This window comes from Pogonomyrmex barbatus, unplaced genomic scaffold (genome assembly GCF_055798465.1).
Source record: "Pogonomyrmex barbatus isolate J1 unplaced genomic scaffold, ASM5579846v1 scaffold1, whole genome shotgun sequence".
Lineage (NCBI taxonomy): Eukaryota > Metazoa > Arthropoda > Insecta > Hymenoptera > Formicidae > Pogonomyrmex > Pogonomyrmex barbatus.
Window position 1 is genome coordinate 17,960,375 of NW_028297098.1, and position 23,119 is coordinate 17,983,493.

General features: G+C 41.3%; 1 protein-coding gene across 2 annotated transcripts; it reads left to right on the forward strand.

The window, feature by feature from the left end:
• Positions 1–4,347: 4,347 nt before the first annotated feature.
• On the forward strand, positions 4,348–18,969 carry LOC105425318 (uncharacterized). 2 transcript variants are annotated; one of them, XM_089073589.1, is made up of 3 exons: positions 4,348–4,472; positions 14,489–15,713; positions 15,798–18,969. In XM_089073589.1, exons 1-3 carry the CDS (start codon positions 4,455–4,457, stop codon positions 16,163–16,165), a joined length of 1,611 nt encoding a protein of 536 aa, XP_088929715.1. In that variant the 5' UTR covers positions 4,348–4,454; the 3' UTR covers positions 16,166–18,969. The 2 variants fall into 2 exon arrangements, with proteins under 2 accessions (XP_088929715.1, XP_088929709.1); XM_089073583.1 differs by having other exon boundaries at positions 14,489–18,969.
• The last annotated feature ends 4,150 nt before the right edge of the window (positions 18,970–23,119 follow it).

Here is a 23,119-nt window from a genome sequence, read left to right on the forward strand (position 1 = left end):
TTAGCATAATCTCTTCAATTCTTGTTCGCGTTACTTATGCTATTGTATCGCACATTTCAAGGGCCGTTCCAGACCGCATAATAAATATTCTCTTTTTCTCTCCCATCACGTATCGCGATCCGCGAAGGTGAAGACTCGTGAACTCGCACGCCTGTTTATCAATGAAGGGCGTCTGTAACATTAGTACAAGTACCGCGTTCGCGATTACAGGACAAATTGCAACGAGTGCTCTGGCGTCGCGCCAAACGATCACGTCATAATGCAATCTTTGTGCAAGGTGGGCTATTACTTCATGTGCATTGACCTTCTCGCATGCAAAAAGACGTCGCGCGCCATCGTGTCGCAGATACGACGGCTTTTAGCGACGGTGTACGCACATTGATATCGCCTCATAACACTGGTTGGTATTGAAATTAATTCTTTAGAAAGCTGCAAGATAGTGCACCAATTATCGTAATCTCAATTCCCATTAGAATCCTAATTACTCTTATTGACTTATAATCGCGGCGAATGGACTGACGATAACGTGCGACTAGACGACAGGATAAAACATGACTCGTGCTATAAAATTCTTAATGAAAGAAAATCACGCGTGGTTTCGCGAAATTATACACGCTATTCGTAACGGGCCGTTGACACTTGTCAGCCAGGCGAGTCACGCAAAACGCTTCGTCGGATTTCAACATTAGACGGCAAGCTGGCAGGCTTCACCTACCTCAAACTGAATTTATGCTCTCCGTCAGAAGTGCATGAAATCTACGATAACGTTAATGCAAGCGATCGTGACTCTCAATCGTTTTGCTTGCTCGGCGGAAATCCAGAGGAAATAATTGAAACTTTTTCACCGTTATTTTATTTGGTTCGCTAAACACGATTTGTTAAACTCAAAAGTTTCTAAACTTATTAAAAAGAGTTGTAATCTCTTTTTTCCTACCCTTCTCGATTTAATTATAGTTTTTAACCTCATTCTCGATGCTTGAATGCTAATTATTATTATCAAGTACCTCGATCACGAAGAAACGTTTCGCAAATCATTATTAGAACAATTAAGAACGGTGAATTCCAAGTAAATATATAAAAGTGATAGTATTCGAATAAATTTTGCGTAATACCAGGAATAAAACTGATTAAATTACGAGCACGCAAGTTACAGGGGAATAATGAAGATATGTAACGCTCCTGTAAACACTTAGACCGGATCTGCAAGTGTGAAAATAGCCTCGTGAAAATAACTTTCCCCTTCGAAAGTTTTAAGACGGTCAGCTGAGTGCTGTGGAATCCGCTCGTGTTAGGAAGTACAGCATTGATAATGAACCGTAGATATTTACAACTCAATACTATTTTTTGCTCATAATATCAAAACATAAATATGTTTGTATGTGTATACTCAAAAGATAATACTCGATAATTCTAAATTATTTCATAATCATTCATAAATTATTTCATTTTCCTTTCTTGGTGACTTAAAATTTTTTTCTTATTCTCTAATTTAAGCTGAAGCGCATTACATTCTAAGCTTTCAATATTTTTATCTCTAAATTTTGATTCGCTAAAATATATTTTTGAATTTGAATATTATAAGAAAAACCGCTGAAAATTAAACGATTGTACAGTGTACAGTACAAGAAAATTTTTTTTATCGTTATTATTAATTGGTAGTAATAAAAATACTCTCTGTAATCAAGACAGTATTATAATTGACATAAACGAATTGAACGATCGTACGAGCTTTATTTATTACTTTCGAGCGATATTCTATTTTCGTCGCGATATTATATACCGCTAAGTCGTGCCAAAGCCAAGACGATCAGCTGAGCGCACAGCAGAAAATGCCGTAGCATTGATAATGAACCGAGTGTCTAGGCACGTGCCTCTGCTCGCGTGGAGATGAATCGATGCCTCGAAGAAGTAATAACATCGTGTTCCACGTTCCGCACGCGGTGCCGGCGCCGCGAGCGCATTCCCATTCGCCGCGTCTTTCCATTGATGATACCGAGAGTGAACTCAAATACTCCACCATCCGACCTAATGAAAGCGAGTGAATGTGATTTCTTCCGAGAGACCGGCTTCCCGCGATACTGGATATAAAATCTCGGAACGGAATACGATGTTCGCTGCCGCTGCAACACATTTCTATTTATCGCTACGATATTTTACGATAAATTTTACAAAAATTTGAAAGCCAGCTGCGCATCACGAAGGCCATTAATATATTTCCACGAAATCGATATATCTCTCTAATATTATAGATTCTTTACGATCGATTTTATACGATACTTTGTATAAACGGAGACATAATTAATGTAAGCGATTGAGTGATTATATATTTTCACCGTTGTTCAAAAATTACTAAATTGAATTAGAATTAGACTTTTAAAATTGGCCCCGATTTATCGATAAATCATCGATATTTACTGCTCTCCTTATTGTGAATTTGACAAGCTGATATCCACAGAACGGACGAATCGATGACTATACCGATTATGCTAAGTGCTCTTCCGTCCATAATATACAACGAGCGAAAGCGTATCGCCATCTTCTAGGCTTTACATAGATCGCGCGAATGCTTCGTAACTGTCTTAAGAAATAGGAACATCAATTACTCCGCGACTCTCCCGAATTAATATACATCGTTCTCGCGGCGCCTGAATGTGATATTAGCCACTCCACTCGCGGTCTCTCCGTTACTTTCTTCTTCTCGCTGGGGCGCACACGTACTCGTACTCGTCGTCCTTAAGATCCCGTAGATTAACACCAAAACCGTTTCTGCTGACACCATTATCAATGCTAGACAATTTGCTAGACAGTAAAACCAGCGATATCGTTAGTGGGCATTGTATCGCTCGGTATTTCACTCGATCACAGATATCTATTAGAAAATCTCAAGATCTTGTTTGTTTCATATCAACATCTCAATGCAAATAAAATGAAAAAAAAAAAAAAAAAGAAAAGGAACAGGAAAGTGAATGGAGCATATCTTTATTTATCAGAAACAGATCGATATCTGATTAATAGACAAATCAATAAATTTTTTAATTTTTTTATATAAAATTCTTTTGACATGCAAAAGCGTCACGTTATTATAAAATACAATTTAAAAGTTGTATAATCAAATACCACAACATGTTATTTTCTAACGTTCTAATCTGTATTATTTACTAATCCACATTTATATCTAAAGAATACCTTCTTAAAATAAAAGTAGATTATATTAAAAAAACATCATTTTACAAACCAAATTTATATTTAAAATTGATTATATAAAAAAATATGTATGTTGTAAAAAAATACGTATTATGATTTCTTCGATCGGCGACATTGATCTGTTTTAAGATATGCGATATGACTAAGTATAAATGCGCGTTAGATATTAGACTTGGGCATCGAAAATAAAAATTAAACAGTTTCCACAAAACGTATTCTGCAAACGTATTCGTCAGTCACGAATGTACCTCGAATATATCCGCCCACGTGCACAAATTTTTCTCACGACCCTGCAACGATCTGGTCTATCGCTCGATCTAAACTTTCGTATGCCAATCCGCTATCCGCGCTCGCACAATGCATGTTATTTGCACGCACTCCGTTATAATTAAGCATTGTCGAAGTATGGGTATACATTGATGATGACTTTGCCGGATTCGGAATATTATAAAATTAAATGTTATTATCAATAAAAGAAACACACATCGCGCGTATGAAATCTATGTTATGCGATAATACAATTCTTCTAACAATTGCAATTTGATCGCGAAGAAATCGCTTAACAAACTTCGCACGACTAACTATTTTCATAAACATGCCATCGTGGACTGAGAAGTAACATCCACGTAACATAACACGCGGAAGAAACTTGCTACATGCCACACGCCGAATATTTTTAGGCTAATAATTAATACGCTAGCACGTTGCTCATTTGTGCAGCGTGTATACCCCGAGGGTATTATTATCCTATATCAACCGCCTTTCCACCATCATACCTCGATACAGACTGACAATCTAATTTGGACACGGAGCACTACGTAGTGGAGTGTTGTCTCAGGCGCGCGTGTAGAATTGGTTCTCACGACCCTGCCCGATCCGATTCCTGTACCCCTTTCGGAGATCGATGTGTCTCCTTTTTCGTGGCCACGTACGTTTTACCACGTTCAATACGCACGCAACTGCGAGGAATTTGGCAATGGTGGCAGGGCGCGTAGGCTATTTGGCAATGGCCAAATGCCGCTGGTCCCCCCTGGGCCCTCACAGCCCAGAAATCTAATTCACGGATGTCGCGATGTCGAAGAGGACGTAGCAGTTATCCGACGACCAAACCCCCACTATAAGCAAAAGCCTTCGTGTAGGTTATAAAGGACCGAGCACGGTACTATACGGCTGCACTCTCTCAGTGAAACTCACGGAGGACCGTTCCCCGACAAGTAGTACCTCCCCTCCTCATCAGCGACGCGTGCACCATGAGGATTATATTGCTGGTACGTGCCAAATTATTTGGTTATTTTGGTTAAACGATTTCATGATTTTCATTGTTCTTTTTCTGTTAGTTTTCAACTTTTTTTACCTTCGAAAAAGGGAATATTTTAATATGTTATAATTCCGTTTTTTTTTTTTTTTTTTTTTTTTAATATTCATTTGATATGATAAAAGTTATTAAATTTGTGAAAAATTGATAGAAAGAAAGAATTCCGTGAATTGAATTCAAAATTACAATATTTTAAATGTATGCTATGACAAATATTGAATATTTTATAGTATATTGTGAGAAAATGAATTCTTGAAAGTAAATTCATGAATCATTTAAAAAATTCTACAAAAATAATTACTTTAATATTCTTTTTATTTAATGTATACTGTAGTCATTACACAGAAACAATTTATTTTTTTATCTATTAACTATTTTTTTATTTTTTTTAAACATCTCGATTTTTATATTATATAATGTTACGTAATCTTTTGTCATAAAATTGATATACAATTGGTATACTAATTATTATTGATAATTAGTTTGCATTATTGACAATTAGTGCTCAAAATCCATACATTATATGTATCCATTGTCTCATGTTTTATCTTCATAAGCTATCGGACGTATGTAGAAACTATACTGTACTTATACCTTTTACGTTAAAATGTTAATTATGGCTTGACATCCTAAAGACCGGTTATTATCCTGTGACCTATATCAAATTAACCATCATTAACGCAGGAAAGTCAGATTCGCGATAAGATTTACGCGCTTCATTTTTGCAATTCGAGCGCGCGCGTGTGAAAACATTTATAATTCAAAGACAGCGCATGATTAACAACAACGGAAAGTGAATTGTGCCCGCCCACTCGGTGCTTGAAACATGGCCAAACGAGAATTATCGCTGGAAATTTCCCTTTTGTCGTTTATCCGTGCGAAAGGCGCGCCGAACGCAAGGAAAGTGTTGAAAATTGCAACAGTTTTCCCGCGAATTAATTGTGTACCGCGGTTGTTGACATCCGTTCGTTGCCTTAATGAATCCACACCCAGACGATTGAGTAATGTAATCTTTTGTTGGGAAGCACAGATTCGCGCCTCGTGTACCGAAATCCGCGAGTTGCAAGCGCACTACGCGACGGCTATTTCATTATCCGACTTTTTCGCAGCGACTTATATTTTTCCAATATCGCTCATTACGTGTCCTACTGATTGATAGTGAAAGTTCTGTCCATTATAATCCGGTGCACTATTATAGTTATGCCTGTCCGCGGTTTGATATTCATGACCCGAGTCACCTGAAATCGGCAAACACAATGTTCTTTCCTTTATCCGTAAAGTTTTTGCTACAACGACCAATAACCTGAGTCAGCATAATTAAAACTAACGTGAATTTTGTTTCATTTACGTTCGCGCACCTACTGGAAAGCATATTATGATCAATTGCCACGTGTGTTCTTACACTCATAAGCAGCCAGGCTGTTGTCTGTCAGGCTGGCTTGTGGGAACGTTTAATAATTGCCGATTTCACCCGTGCACTTGCACCACGAGTATAATTCGCGAATCGTGCGAAGAAATGCATAGGGATCTCGCACGCGGATAGGGATATCAACGCGTCGATTTCTCCGATTCCTTTTCCCGCGACTTCGCGTAAGGCGACAATTAAACGCTTATTAATAATTCACGAGCGGTTTCTATATCGCGATCGTTTCCCTATCTCTCACGTTTCGTGACTCGATCTCTCGAGCAGCGCGACGAATTCGTTCCCTGCGAGAGAGTTAATCGCGAGAAACGCAAGACGATCTTGCATGCGCATCGCGACTTTTTACGACGTGTTACAGATGCGGGATAACCTCGGATGCGTGTGCGAGATGCCTCGAGCGCGATACCAAGAAATCGGCTCGATCAAAACGATCGGCGGCGATCTGAAGAGGTGCCCGGAGTAGTCTGATTATTGGCACTTTCACCGATTATAAATATAGGACGTCTGTTTTCGCGAGACTTTTCGCGGTGGCGCGATACGCAATATCCCCGTCGATGACGTACGCCGATCGAAACTCCCCTCGGCAATAAGCCGTCGACACCGAAGGCAAGAAAGTGCACCTTACGCGCAGGAATATTTTTCTTCATCGCCGATGATGAATCAAGAGCACTTCTTACAGTTTTCGATACCGGTAATCGCGAGAAACCGCAATGGAAACGTCGGATTTCCAATGACGCAGCTTGTCTGTCACGAAGATCGAACGCCGAATCGAGCGGCGCTTTTTCCTCGCTCGATCGAAGCCGTTCGAGCACGAACGATGGCGATATACAAATCGCGTGATTCGCGACAAAACAGAGAATAAAAATAAGAACGATTTATCGATCGGTGATCGTCGTCGAGAAACCCGTTTTCCCAAAGTTGCTAGACACGACGACGACGACGACGACGACGACGACGACGACGATGACGGAGAAACCTTGGTAACGCCAAATTGCGAAAGCGAGGCTAATATATATAATAGGAGCAAATCTCTCGCCTGCTTTCAGCAGTGATTCCTCTGCGATAAACGATCCTCGGAATGGAGACAGGCCTTCGTTCTCCTATTCGCCACGGAGATCCTTTGCCGCGCGTCTCAAAGATATTGACGTATTGGCACCCGAGCCATTGTTGTAGAGCACGTCTTTTTACGGCCTCCTTTTTACCGTCATTACGCAACAGGAAATCGATTATATCGCGCGCTCCTCAATTATATCGGCTCATCGAGCAATTTATGGGTACGCACTTTCAACGGAAAATCGGATGCAATCTCGATGAGCACTGTTTTCGTTGCTTTAGACACGGAATAGCAACACTGTTAGCGTACTTTTCTCTAAAGAAAAAAAAAAAAGAAAGAAAGAACCGTGTGAGGTTTCGGCGCGAAATATCGCCGTAACTGCCCAGCTAATTTAGCATTCCAAAGCGGGCTTTCCCGTTTTTTGCGCGTGGCTGCGGCGGCTCACGGAGTCTCATTAGGCAGTCAGTTCAGAAGAAAATGTGAGAGCAAGAAATATATCGCAACACACACGAGACTGGTAAATCCATAAATTAAGGGCATGCCGATCTTTCGAGCGCGCGACTCCGAGCGTTCGTTCCTTTCGAAACGCACCGCCGCCGCCGGTGTGTTATAATTACGCCCGGTATTGTGGATGCACAGGCGGGTAAAACGCATTAAGTTTTCCGCATAAGGTAGGCGGGGTGGTTTAGAAATATCGGGGAGATGATTGCGCATACATCCCGTGTAGCGACGAATACGCGATGGCGTCTTGCGATAGAGAAATGAAACTCTCCATTAGGATAATGAGATTACCCGATTAATTTCACGTTGATCTTCCGCATGGAGATTTGAGTGGGTGTTACTTCTCTCACAACTTAACTTATATTAATATGCCCGTAATTACTTTCTACTTAAATAAAATTCAGTTGAAATTAATTAAAGACTAAAAATCTCTTCCTCCAGTAATCAAGATTTCGATTCGCAAAAAACTGCTTGGTTTCATAAAACTCAAGATTTACTACTTCAATATTCTCATTAACAAATAATTAATGATAAATTCATTAAAGGATTCCGTACCGTGAAATAAAAGATGCGGCGGAACTATTGGCGTACGCTAAAATCGCTTATTAATCTGCTTTCCACTTTCCCACAGCGGTCTGAAAAAAGAAGAACGTGTAGCCGAATGACATTCTAATGATAAAGAAAAACGAAAGTTGGAGACTAGCGAGCGCGCAAGGCTGACTAGCCGTAAATACGAATCGCAGAGCTTGGCGAGGTTTCGTCGGCCGGACGGAAGAAAGTGAGAGCGAGTGGAACTCTACGCAAATAGATCGCCCCGGTGTGGTTCGGCGCAATTCTCAAAAGACAAGGGCAGGCCGAGTACACGCCGTACGCGCGGCATACCGATGTGTGCGCCCGATGCCCATACGAAATGAGTCACGTTCGCTCTCGCCGCGCGAAACCACCCGCCGTGGTTTCGAGCCTCTAAGCACCTTTTTCCCGAGCGCCGGTCTTTGTTAACGCCGAGCTCGCGCGTCGCACTTTCGAATATTTGTTTCGACCTTACGTGAGAAAGGTAAACGCGCACGCGGTCGTTTACAGCCAGCGCGCGTTCCCGTTTATTTCTCCCGCGTTTCTCACTTCCGGCGGATACCGGCCGATACTCCGAACAAACGATCGACAGCACTCCATGACGTCTGCTCCATGTGTCTTCTCTCGCGTGTCGATCGCGCGCGCGTGCGCGCGCGCGCGAGACGTCCTCCACGCGAGAAAGTCATTTTTCCGTCGCCTCAGAAACCGGCTTGGGAAAATAACGGTGCTGGATAATGAAAGCTGTCAGGTTGATTCTTTATCCACACTTTATCCTTACGGCGTCCTCGTCGCGGCCGCGTTGGACGTAATCAGGACGCCTTACATGTGACTTTCGCTCGTTGATAAACGTGGGCGCTATACACGATGCCCGTACACTCATTGTTGTACGCCGGTTTATCATTGGAATCTACACGCATCGCTTCTGTATATGAAGAGTATGCAAAGAGTCGAAAGTAGCGGAAAAAAAGCCATCGCCTTGTTTAAATGTCAGTGTTTCAACAGTCGCGGATTAACACATCTATTCTTTGTCGCGGCCAGATATGTCTCGAACGATCTTGTAACTTTCTATCGTTGCGAGCATTTCTTTGCATTTTTCTCCAGACGCGTGCAATTTCTCGTAAATCCTGCGTATCTCAGATTCGATTCGGATCTCATTCCTCACGCAAAGGCAAGACCTTGAGATACAACCCTCCGCCTACTTCTTTCCGAAGTAATCTCAATTCTAGATTGCGTCGGCATTACATCACGATATAATTACAGAGCTGATGGATTATTTGAGTTGCTTTCGTCATCTGTTATTCTTGCTAGTGTTACTATTCATTAGTGATCGTGAGGGCGAGGATTTTATACGGTTATTCTATTCGTCCGTTATTCCATTTCGTTCTTGTTACTTGTCAATTATCATATTATTGCGATGAGTCTGGCCGGCAACGCTTCGATGATTCCTAGATATTCATCTCATCTCCTAGAGATGAGATGAAATTCAATTCACAAGGTTACGTAATAATCTCCGCAGGTTGAGGATTAATTTCTTATCTCAATCATAACCATTCCTCCTTGAGTATTAATTGTATATATGTAATAATCTCAGACTGAAATAGCATCGACGCGTGCTTTAATCGCCGCATTACGGTAGGAAAATCAGACACGGATATTATATCTCTCCTTAACTTACATCTGAGTCAGCAGCATTCGCGCATCTATCATTTGTATAACTTATGAGTATAGAATTATATCTGCCGGAAACAGTATTCCACTTTCCGAACATTGTTACTTTCCGCGTGGTATTTATCTCGTACACTGATAAATAAAACAAGGCTTTACACACGTCCTCGCGGCGATTTATATCTCCGTTACGTCATTATCTTCATTTCGAGAGTGGAATATATCGATACCTGTGTAAATAGCGTTCAGAGCAATCCTTCCCGTGTGATACGCGATGCGATTAATCATGGTCTCGGTTTGAGATGCAGCGGATCCGATATATACCCGTCAGTCGCTTACTAATTACCGATCGCAACGTCGAATTCATCAGAAATGAATCCGCGACGCAGCCTCCACCGCTTCCGGAAATTCAAACGAGGAAAGTTACGGGCGATCTATTTTAACTACTTCCTAGCGTGAAATACGATAGGATCGAGCGGAACGTTCATCGGACCGGTGTCCGCGATTGGTCTATATTACGTATACGGATATATATAGGTGAAGGTGTGTGTGCGTGTATATACATGTGTGTGTGTGTGTATACACGTAACAAAATCGAGAACGCGGCTGCTAAAGTGCAACCGGTCGTCTTGCTTTTCTTTTTCTCTCGAAACTGACGCGTCACCTTCACCGTGAAAGGAACCACTTGTTATCCTGCCCCTTGACGCCGCGCGCGCACCCGCTTTTACTGTTACATTTAACCATTAGCTCAAGCAGGACCGCTATTACAAACATACAGTAACCTTTTACCCGAGCGTGCTCGGATAAGTCGCTTTCAACGACTTCCTTGGATTTTTTATGTAGAACGTAGCGTGGCGTACGAACAGCGCGTGTTACGAGACCGCCATTAATCGTAGATCAGTAATTGGTTTCTCCCGCTTGATTGATCCCACGCGGCGGTATACGAGGTTCTTTCATCCTCTAAAAACCCACGGCTAGCCGAGTAAAGTGGATATTGCTTATTAATCGTCTGCCGCCATCAAATTGTACTCGGCGTAAAAATTGAGCGATTGTGGATTGGCGGTAACGATTTCTGTATCAGCCGCGGCGTATAATTATTTTACAGTGACGTAATATATTGAAGATTATTTCACTCGTAAAATCGAGTGAGAATGCTCGGATATTATATGGAGAGTGAATTTCTTTAATCCCATCCGATATTTTCATTCCGAGCATTCAGCAACGGTACGATTAATTTAGTTTTTTCTTTAATATACTTCGATTTTTAATTGAATACTTCGTGTCTCTCTCTCTCTCTCTAGAATAAGAAGGAAATGATTTACAAGGTTACCCGCAAAAATGTCGCGAAAATGGATCGAAATCGAAGATAGGAGGTACGCGGAAGAATTGCAGGACGTATGCTTATTGAGAGCGCGGCGAACGCGGATTTGCGCGCGGCGCAACGATTCTCCCTTTCTCCGGACAGCTTCGGGGGCTCACTTAGACGAGGCGTGGTGCGCCGTGGCCGATTGCTTCCAACTCGGATCGGGCCACGGACCGAATGTGTCCGTGCCTCTCACTGTATGTGACTGGCATGCCAGAACGTTGATTACAGAGCCCTACCTCGGCGTCACGATTTTCCTCTAACCCCGAACCAGACGGAGGAGTCATTAGCCTGTACACGCTTTCAGTGGTCCGGACAGTTGCGAGCGCGTACCGTAGCCGACGATAATGACGACGTTGCAAGTCTTCTCGTCGATTTCGTCGGAACCCGGCGGTGCGCACTCCGCACGATAATCCGATAATCGCGAATCGGCTCGTACCGCCGACCGAAGACCTTTCCTATTTTCAGGGAGCGCTTAGAAGCGGGCACGCAGCCAATTTCGTTTGCCTTTCAATTGGTTAGATAATCGAACGATTTGTCTTGATTCCACTAATCGGGGAGGAGCATCTAAGAAACAGAGGAACCCGGAAATCTCGATTCGCGAACTTTGAGCTGAAAAATTGAAAGCGCCTGCTTCGCCGATGATAGCCAGTTACGAGCTTTGCGCTACTTATGAAAATTCTACGTGTCAATTATCTTTTCCTCTCTCCTCTCTCCTCTTCACTTCACTTCAATTTAATGGATTGGTTTCGCAGAAGGTGACGAAAACACACGAGAGACCGAACTGCATTTCTGAATAGCTAATCATCTCATTACAGTTCCTACGGACCTTACGTTCGCAATTGAATTCGCGACTGAGAGTTCTGGCTGAGCAATCGGTTATGAGAGACAACTTTCGCATAGTCGTCGACCATGCTTACGACACCGTCCCATTCGTCATGTGTGCGCCGAATTAAGTCCGGCTGGTATTTCGTCAACGCGCCGCGTCGTCGTTGGCGCGAAGAAAGGCGCCGACGTTTTATCACGGGGTTGACTTGAAAATTAATCGGCGCACGCCCAACAGAACACGCTGCAGTCATACCGTATCGTTCGAAAGTTCCAGGACGACGTGCCTTCCCGTCCCAAGGACGGATCGTGTGCCAATGCGCAATCGTCGAATATTCCCGATCGGGTCATCGCGAAGTCGAGCGAATCGATCTTATCGTCGCTCGACTGGCGCGGAGCCATTTCACGGAACGAAGCATTATCGAGCATAAATTTAACGAGTATACTTTACGACTATTTCGTATATTTGCGCGAATATCTGGAGATATTCTCTTCGTTATCTTTTTGTACAAACGATGACGACGACGACAGGAAAAACGGAGATCGATTTGCGTCGACGGTAAAAATTCAAAAGCGAGATGCTGATTACGTTCGCATTATTAACAACATTAATTGAAGCGGTAGGAGATACGAATCTAGAATGCCTGAGAAAGTAAAAGGCTCATTAATTCTCCACGCATCATTATATAAAAACGTTAGGCTTGCGTTTCATGGCACTTTCGATTGACTCAACGTCCACAGCATCAAGGAATAATAGACCTTTTTTTTTTTTTTTTTCGTTGCGTGTCTATCTTTTATATTATTGTATTCAGCGAGAGATACACGACGTTTCCTGTGGGTCGTCGCTAGGTGTGGTTACCGGCCGCCTGTCTTTCGTGCGCGCGGTTTGCTCTCGACTTGGTTCAAGGAGATCCAGAAGCGGCCGTCGGTGCGGCCGGCAACGACGGCGAAACATGCGCGCCGAGTTACGTTACGACGCTCTGAATCTGAATCTCTTTCTCTCTCACGGTAGGCACGCCGACCGCACTCCTGCCTCGCCCCGTATTCGGGTCAGCCGAGTAGTAGAAATTACGTAACACGTATGCGCCGGGGCGGTTCCCACCGAGAGCGGCCTTACCGGAAGCCGAGACTACGTTTTGTCAGAGAACGCACACGGTCAACTTGGCGAGAAAAACGCGTGAGCGTTTCGCATCCTGTTCGCAGGATATGACGCACAAATGCCGAGCTAAGGGTCGTTATCGAGAGACTATTTACGCGCTGAGTCATAACAGCGGTCACATGCAGTGATGAGAAAAAAGTTTAATCTTTCGTTACATAAGTTTCGTTCTCGATTGATTTACGAAACGAAGATGTTATATTATTCAATCTCGATTTCATTAATATAAATTTTTAGAATTTTTACTCGTATAAGAATAAAAAAATTAGATTAAATTATAGTATAATAAGTAAGACACGTTTTCCGACATTTTAAAATGTCTGCGTAAAAATCAGGTTTGATCTACAAGCTCAGGTAATCACAGGTAATTCGTAAAGGAATTTGAAATATTTATAGTCGCAAAATTTCACGACGGAATTTGCTGCAAACATAATTATGGAATCAGAGCAAAATCCAGATGTAATCTAGCAGGCTGCAACCTTTTACGACAGCCGTACACTACTTGAGCTCTCGTACTCGCATTTAACAGCCGAGCATTCGGTCGTCGCATTCGAGCGAGCGATAAGGAATTTTGCGCGCATACCGCTCGTGCGCACACGAGCGTTCACCGATCCGCGAAACTCACTCTCTCTTTGCTCTATCTTCTGCTTCCTATTGACTGTAAGCGTATCTCCGTAATACGGATCCGGCTTCGTGCTTGGAAACCGGACTAGCTGATGCCGACTAGGTCCACATCCATCTCGCCTCGAGTAGCTCCAGCAATTTCAATCGCGCCTCTCGCGTGATGAAACCACGTACTTCCCTCTGCATTGTGAATAAAAGAATCGCATGCAAGCGATCTGACAAGTACCGTACACTTCTACTTAACGCTGATAATATATTATTAAGTTCTTTCTCATACATAAAATAAACATACATAAAATAAACATTTGCGGATATCAAGTATCACACAATTCTTAAATTCTTTCATTATTTCGGAAAACTATTTTTCTATAAGAAGTTCCATTAAAATAGACTAGTTAAATATATATGTATAATATTAAAAAAATATTCAAATATATTTTTACATAGACAGAAAACAGAAATTGATAATGCAATATAAATTTTTTTTTTTACAAATTAGAAAATTTTAGAAAACGGAGAAATGTGTGCCTATTGAAAATTATCTCGATGTTATCAAACATAAATATAAATTTGCGAATCACGATTTCTATTGAAAACGCCTATCCTGCTTCCCGTTTTCACTTCGCGAAACTTAAAAATTTAAAAATTTCGATCCGGCAAGAGCGCCGGCTACTTTCTTTCGTGTGCAACACGCGTAACGTCATATCGACACATTAATAATCATATCCTCACACATTGCAGTTGTGTGCGTTGTCTATATACTATAGTAAATTTTTCTCTGTTGTCAGGTAATCCCGGCATGCCTGCTCGTCCTAACGGAAGCGCGGCGAGTGCAAATCCGACCTCGCGTAACGGAGCCTCAAGTGTATTATGAAGCAGAGGACAACCAAGCTGCCGAGGATGATTTCGATGGTGTAACAGTCTATCAACCGCGCACCCGTGCACTTCCTTCGCCACGATCAAAGGATGCGCTACACGCGTCGAAGCCGCCGCCGGTGCAGACCATTAGAAATTATAATAAGGTTAACGACGATGGATCTTTCACCTTCGGCTACGAGGCGGCCGACGGTTCCTTCAAGGAGGAGACTCGCGGTACCGATTGCGTTGTGCGCGGGAAATACGGCTACATTGATCCGGACGGTAATAAGCGAGAGTTTACTTATGTCTCGGGCAACCCCTGCGATCCGAACGCGCCGAAAGACGAGGAAGAGGAAGAGCCACCCGAAAAGGAGGAAGAGGAACTCTCCGGACCAGCGAATTATCCCGTCGTCAGACCTGTACCCCGACCCATCTCGGTGAGACCTACGTATCAGCCGACCACCACCCGCGCACCCACCACGATATTCCAGAGCGAGTATCAGCTCGACGACGACGCCAGCCAGGAGTTGACCGAGGATGATCTGAAGTCGCAATTACGACCCTCCGCTTTCAGAAGACCGAGCACCTTGGTGCAAGTCACGCCCTCCACCGCCATTTACGAGTCCTCGCCTTCCCCCAGTCCGTCTCTTTATAGGTTAGCTTCCACTCCCACGGCCCAATATCAGACTACCGCGTCGCCCGTCCTCCGTAGCCAGCCTACCGTCACTTCGTCCGTCTATCAGTCACTCGAGACCACCACCCGCCGACCGGTGACCCGCCATCCCAGGCCCCAGTCGGTCGCGATAACCCCACGACCCCACGTCGCCCAAGTGGCCGCGCAATATGTCTCCCCCAGTAGCACCGAACGTCCCAGCAGTCTGCTCTACACCCAGACCCACCCCTCTACAGTATCGTCGTTGCGCACCACGACCGCCGCTAGTACGCCCCACCTCGACTTTGCCGCCGAGCTTGAGCGTTACGTCAACACGGTCGGCTCGCACGTTTCCGCTGCCCCTGTTGCGAGGCCCCAGACCGCCCAAGCGTCACCCCAAACCAACTCGAGAGTTAAGCTGACCGGTCAGACGTCGGTCACCGCCGCCTCCGCAGCCGCTGAGCCCATCTACCAATCGGAGCTCGTGTACGATCCCGCGACCGGTCAGTACAATACCCAACTTTATCAAACACTACCCCAAACCGTGGGTGACTTTAGCCTCAGTCACAAACTCCAACCGTTCGTAGCCCAGCCCCAGTCCCTGCTCGGTCTGCAGCAGCTGCAGCAGTTCCAGCAGGCCCAGCGTCCGGTCTATAAGCAGGCTCAATCGGCGCCCACCCCGACCGTAGCCCAACCCCAGGAGGTGCTCTATAGAAAACAACAGTCACAGTTGCTGCAACAATCCCAGCAGCTCTACGCGCAGCAACAACGCCGCCAACAGCAACAGCAGCAACAACAGCAACAACCTCACAGGCTCCAGCTGTTAGAATCGCAGAGAGAACCCCAGGCGTTCTATTACGTCGCGCCCTTGAAGGCCTCCGCCACCACCACGTCCCTTTCAGTAGGCCAGATCGATCAGTTTCTTCGAGGTAGCAACGCCAATAATAATTACTGATACAATCTGACTCGCGATTCTTAAGAGTTCTCCCTCGGATCCTCGAATCGCTCCTCGTCGATATTTATCATTCGGTATTGCCTCGAGCGTCACTCGCAAATTAAAGCCGCCGAGGATCTCGCGCCGGTTCATATCATAACGTCGGCCTCTTGCGTACACAGAGAATATTACATATAAGTACATGCATTATATTTAAGGTATATAAAATATATCTCACGTGATGGCGCCGAAGCTGAGATATATCAAGTAAACTATCGAGTGAACGGCACGCGTCGTATGCGGAAAATGCGCTGTATTTAATATAAATCGCGCGCCTTTCTCGCGAACCTAATCGCGATGAAAAGTATCGCGATACGTAATAAAGGCCGCGGATTTTTCCGTTACCGTATTTTTACGTCACGTGAAACGTAAAGACGAAGCCTTTCCGAGAAACTTAATCAAAGTTTATTATTATTACGAGCGGATTTTGCTTTCGGTCTTTCTGTAACTTTTGTTTTGCAGTGAGAATTTCCGAATTACCTTGTTCTCGATAGCGCTTTCGTGCTTCGATAGTTGTAACGTAACTATATATGGCGCTCACTTTTCCGTTCAACGCGTGTCTCAAACCGTTCTTATGCTATCCACTCGTCTCGGCTAACGTGCGATAATATCATCTGTCGACGATGCAATCGGAGAACGAAGGTTGAAGAGATTAAAGTGATGTGATAATGGAGGAACCGCGCGCGTACGATTACATGGCTAGTGTAATTCGTAACAATAACCGGAGAGCCGGAGAGTGGCAAAACGTGATAAAAATTGAAATTTTTTTTATTTAATCTTTGATGTCTTTTGATGTTTCATAACTTCCCAAGTTGAGTAACCTCGTCGTAAATCTTATTCCTTCCGAACACTTAACAAGGAAAAAAAGTATTCAAAGTAAATTTCAGTATCCTTTCGGTAACTGGCAGCTCGTTAGAACGATGCATTCGTTAAAAGTAAAACGAAATTTTATTCGCGCGTCGAGTTGACGGAACGAGGTTCCTTCCGTTTCTCAGACCGATTCCGAGAACTCTCCTCTCTTTCTCGAGTCTGGTATCGTGCACGTTTATGAAGCATGCTAGAGAGTGAAAGCCAACGACCTGACGCAATACTCACGCACGCATGTACGATGTATTACCGTGGCAATTTCTCGCAGGTCCCTAACACCGTACCGTCGTAAAGGTATCCATGGAAGTTCCGCGATACAAACGCGACACTTCGTCGCGCGGACCTTTTATGCACGACCCCGTAAGCCCAAGCCGCGTAATAATCGCTCGATTACAAAACGTTGATCCAGTGCAACATCGAGTCGCATGAAAGGAGAGTGAAACGCGATCAAGCAGAAGGGGATAATTAGCCGAATCAAATCCATCGGCGTTTACGAGATACTTTCGATTAGGCATACAATGTTGCATATCGATATTATTGTGTCATACATAATGCATCGAGTGCATCATGATGTAGTAATATTTGATTGTTTTTTTGTTTAATCTCGAAATTAAAATATACTCTTTCCTAAAACGTTTCTAATTCGAATCATGTGCACAAAAAATTATAACAGTATTGTACATGAATAAATTTTACCTTTTTTTTTTTATTAAATATTAATTTTTTTTTTATTAAATTTTTTTTTATTATTAAAAGTAATCTATTTTAAATTTGTCCAACTTGGTCAGGAACTGATAATAAGTTTCCGTTTTTAAATAACATCTTACTCACGATGCTCACGATAACAGCTTGCAAATCAATATCTTGTAATATCATAATACTTTCGAATCGTCATATTGAGATTTTCAGAGTCTTTTTTACTTCATTCAAAACATCGTCTTCAATTCCGCGATGCAAATCGCTCGCACATTTAACCAGTAATTCCGATACGCGGGCGTCGGTAGGAAGTCTACCCGGTCTTTTGCAACGTGGAATTTTGCAAGCTTGCTTGTGAATAGGGTTCACCGCGAGTCAACTGTCGGGGAAACTGTAATATACTCTTATCGGTGTAGTCTGGTTTGTAGGGACAACATTCTACTCGCGCCGTAGCCGCCGCGGACTTTCTATTTGCATTCTCTGTCACAAGTGTGAGAATCGATTCGAGTTTAATGCGTTCCGCGTCTCGACTGTTTAGCCCGCGGAAATATATATCAAATCCGGGAAGAAAACGGCACTAGGTCGCGTATCCTGACGAAATCACCATGACCACCACAGCCATTAATGGAAATTGTATAGAGTCTCTCAGCCATATATCATATTCTTCATATCGCATTCCTTGATTATGGATTACAAATTTATAATTAATCTTTCTTCAATAATATTTTAACGAGAGGTTATTCTATTATTAAATTATTATGAAAATGTCTTTCTCGAACAAGATATAATACTTAAAATTATTTAAAATTCTTAATCGGAAAATGATTTTGACAATTCAATTCATCAAGAGCTATATAATTAGCAGCAGTGTTATAAGCAGTGTTATAAATTCCCGTAAAATGCAATTCGATAGCTGTACGTTTCTTATCATCATAAGAAAGTATATTTTTATGAATAATTTTGTGGTTTAATCACAATCACGTCGTTGCTATAAATGGGCTCAGAGCGGCGGTTGTCTACTCATACTGTAAATAATACTCGTTAGCGTTAAAATGCATAGCGACTACTTAGCAATTCATACGCATAATTATAATACGACAGTTGCGCATAAATCTTCGTAAGGAAGAGTCTTACGTTACAGTTGTTTTCTTTTTGTATTATTTGTAAGCATAATCGAAAGAAAAATATCACTGCGAAAATGTGCTACGCTGTCCATTTCATTTTCCCCGATTCCCAATATCATCTACTTTCGCTCGTTGGAATATGCATTGCAAAACAGAAATATCAACACGCACGAATAAAAATTGAAACGGGCGTGTCGAATGTTTGTTTACGATAAAATCAACAGCCGTGGCAAATATTGGTAATGGATGTAACCAGCGCTTCGTTTCCGCGTTCCTCCAATCTGCATTTATTGGAAGAAGATATCGTTATCGACATATATAATGATCGAATTCGTTACACACGTAATGTGGAGCAGTGATGTAAGTTATAACTTATTATAAGTGATATCAATGTGCTCCGCATCGTGAAAGAATAAAAGAAAAGTATGAAGATGTTTTCGTTTATTACCTCAGCATTAAAGCGCACATTATTATTATTATTATTCAATGCTAAGATCTTCTTAGATTAAAAGCTTGTTTATATTAAGAAAGTAAGCAGATTCTTATAGATAGCGATTACACGCCACGTTAATAGAAATTGCAGAAATTGCATTACATTACAAGAAATTCCTGCATGTACGCGAGTGAAATATTACCTCGCACAACTTGACGTCCGAGCACCTCGGGGCACCTCGAGGTGTTGTCGGGCACGCGATTCTTACGAGACGGAAATAACGGACCGACGCCCGGCGGCACCGTGATTTTTCGTTTCGTGCCACGACTGAATCACGCGCGGAAGGCGCTTCCGCGAAAAGAAATTAGAAAAGTGGGAAAGGCGGCGTCGTTGTGCACGATGTACATAAACACGATTACGTCATGAAACTACGTGTTATCCACCTGCGGCGTTTTCTCCGCTACGATTATGAACCACGTGCCGTCGTGAAATCGGACAAGCGACGCGCTCGCGGAGGACGAAGATAATCTGCGGCAATACTTATCTCACGAGCGATCCGATGACCTAAAGAAAAAAATGGCGATTTTAATTGCAATTTTCCAAGTCATGCTTCGAGAACGCTTCTATTATCGCGCGCGTCACGCGCTCTGTCAAACTTATCTTTTCTATTCGCAACTCAAAAGAACTGATCCTGAAAAGGTTAAATCTCATATGTATTGGGTTGCATCTCTTATTCTCGTCACCTTGCGTACCTAATCAACATCGATATGCATAATGACCATGTACGATGTTGGTTTCGCTTGAAAGGTAATCTTAATGAAATGTCAATTTCGATGAAAACATTTCGAACACAGGATTTGCATGCTTTCGTAACGTCGTTAATAATAAATTTAATATTTCTGCGCAACTTAAATGTATAATAAACGTTTGCGATGATATTGGTAATTTAATAAACAAGGATATGCATTATACGTCGTATATATTCGATTTTGCGGTAAAAGTAGATTGTAAGCGCCTAGGTGAAAGTCATCGAAAATGAAAGGGTCGAGTGAAGTGTTAAATCAAACCACGCCAGACATCTTATACATGTTTGAGTGAGTTTTGTGTGTGAATGACCGTTGCTAAATATATTATCTAAGTTTTGAAGCGTGCGCGCGTGGATACAATCGCGAAAGTAAATTGGATCGATGATTTATTTTAGTTACATCAACGAGAAGATGTATCATATTCTATTAGCCGTTTCATGGCACAGGTTTTCCGTTGCAAAATCTATATAAAAAAAAAAAACAAAAGCGTCTACTTTTATCAATAGGTGATTTTTTTTAAATAATTTTTTTAACATAATTTCTATAAAGGTATCGTGGACGACTTTATGTTGAAATCTTTGAAATTGCAGTAACAAAATGTGCAACCTTGAACTCAACTTTAGTGGACCGTAATATTATAGGTCACGGTTTATTTATGGTTTTGCGGTTAACGCAAGCCGCAAATCGTTAGCGAAAGTTCTACTGCTTTCTAAACACGCTCTCTATTTTACCGGTAAAAGATGAACGAGACAATAGTTACTATCGTTTAACAAATGACTGAATATCAAGGCAACCATACATTATTTCAGACTTCTATAAGAATTCAGAAATATCACCGCAACTATACATTTGCTGTAAGTAATATTTTATGTATGTGTTAAAAGGCCCATAAATTAGCAAAAACATAAAAATCTATATAATAATCAAATTTTTTAACTGAAAAAAAATATATAAAGAAGTAACAAATAATCTAATCGATCAAAAGTATTCTAATTAATGTACATAATATATTTAAAGATTACATGATTGTTTTATATATAATAAAAAAAATGAAGAAAATTAGAATTGAAAATGGTGAGGAATAATGAAGAATGAAATGTAATAAAAAAAATAATTAAAGAATAAATATATGTATATATATATATATATATATATATATATATTTTATATAAATTATTAATAAATAAGTACACACACACCTTAAAAATTCCCAATACGTCATCCGTTACTCGTGATGGAAAAAAATGGTTGTTTGAAGCATGTAACAGCCAAACAGGTGGATGGAAATGTCATTAGCAAGTGTCAACGCGATTCAATCGCGGAATAGTGAGACCGTACACAGGATGGCGATCATGCGCAACATCCTCTATCTATCATTCTTCTACTCACGGCAGAAGAATGTGACATTCTGTTTTTGCCATTCTCACAGCGGATATAAATACATAGATTGACATAACTTAACGGAGGCGGTTTATGTCACTTAGATGCGCTATATGCATGACGTGCAAGCTAGCTCGTAAGAGAACCGGTAACAAAGATGACAATTGTGCCCACACATATACGGACGCAAACACGTAAAATCCTCTGAAGTAATCTAATTATAATAATAATTTCGTTGTAAAGCTTGACTTTCATTATACGCGAAGTCGGTTCCTTACTTCGCAAATAGACAAACAATACGATTCTTAATGATGATAATATTAATATCTCTAAAGAATCTGTCGTAATTAAGTTATACGATATCCCATCACTTAAAACGTAATCCAACACCAATTTATAATGTATGTATGATGATGAAAACAACTTCTAATCAAACTTACAATCTAAGATCTCTCTGAAGTGAATATCATATTTTTATTGTACATCATTACTAATTACTATTGTACATTATTACTAATTGTACATTATTATTAATCACATCATTGTTTTTGCGAAATTGATATAGAGGAGAGAAGAATATTTTCGACACATTTTTATTTTTTATCTTTAAATTTGATATTTATTTTCTAAAATTATGAGTTATTTCCTTTTTAAAGGTTTTCCGTCCAAATTATTTTATGTCTCATAGCAATAATCATTTATATGTAAACAGAGTAAATGGTTCTCATTTTTACAGTGTAGTTCCTGATAGATTTCACTACGCTATACAATGCCGTACGAAAGGCAGTATATCTGAGGCGTTGTACATTATGACAACAATGAGTCAGTGCTAATATATAACTAGTTCATTACTGATGATAAAATATGTATTTAGGATGGGAAACATTTTGTGACATCTTAGTACTTCTTTGAAAGGAAATAACGAATCTGCAGATTAAAAAAACTCGATGCAGATACACGATAAAATAAGACAGTAAAATTAATTCTTAGATATTTATAGCTTTTTATTCTATTCGACCGATATTTACGAAAAATATTTTTTTAAAAACGTAAATAATAAAGTAAAAATTTCTATGTTTAATTTTGTGTGTGTGTGGGGGGGGATACCACACACACACACACACACACACACACACACACACACACACACACACACACACACACAATAAATTCATTTAAAAACATTTATTTTTTATCATACATTTATTTTATATTATATATTATTTATTAAACATTTATTTTATTTTATACACACGCACACGCACACACGCACACACACACACACACACACACACACACACACACACACACAAAATAATAAAAAATATGTTTTTAAATGAATTTATTATATTGTGATTATTAAGAATTTCTAATTGATTTTTTTCCATAAATTCATATTTTTGTATTTGTGTCACGTAGCAGTTTGTCTTATTACATGATTAAGACATTTCACAATATCCACTCGCGTACGTTTCGGCATGCCCGAATAACACATTAGTGTAGTAAGAAATAATCTCAGCGATTTTTTGGCATTTTGATGATCGCTGAAAATGGAGTACAAACCTGTAATTTCCACGGGCGTATGTGAGATCTTTCGTAGATAATGAAG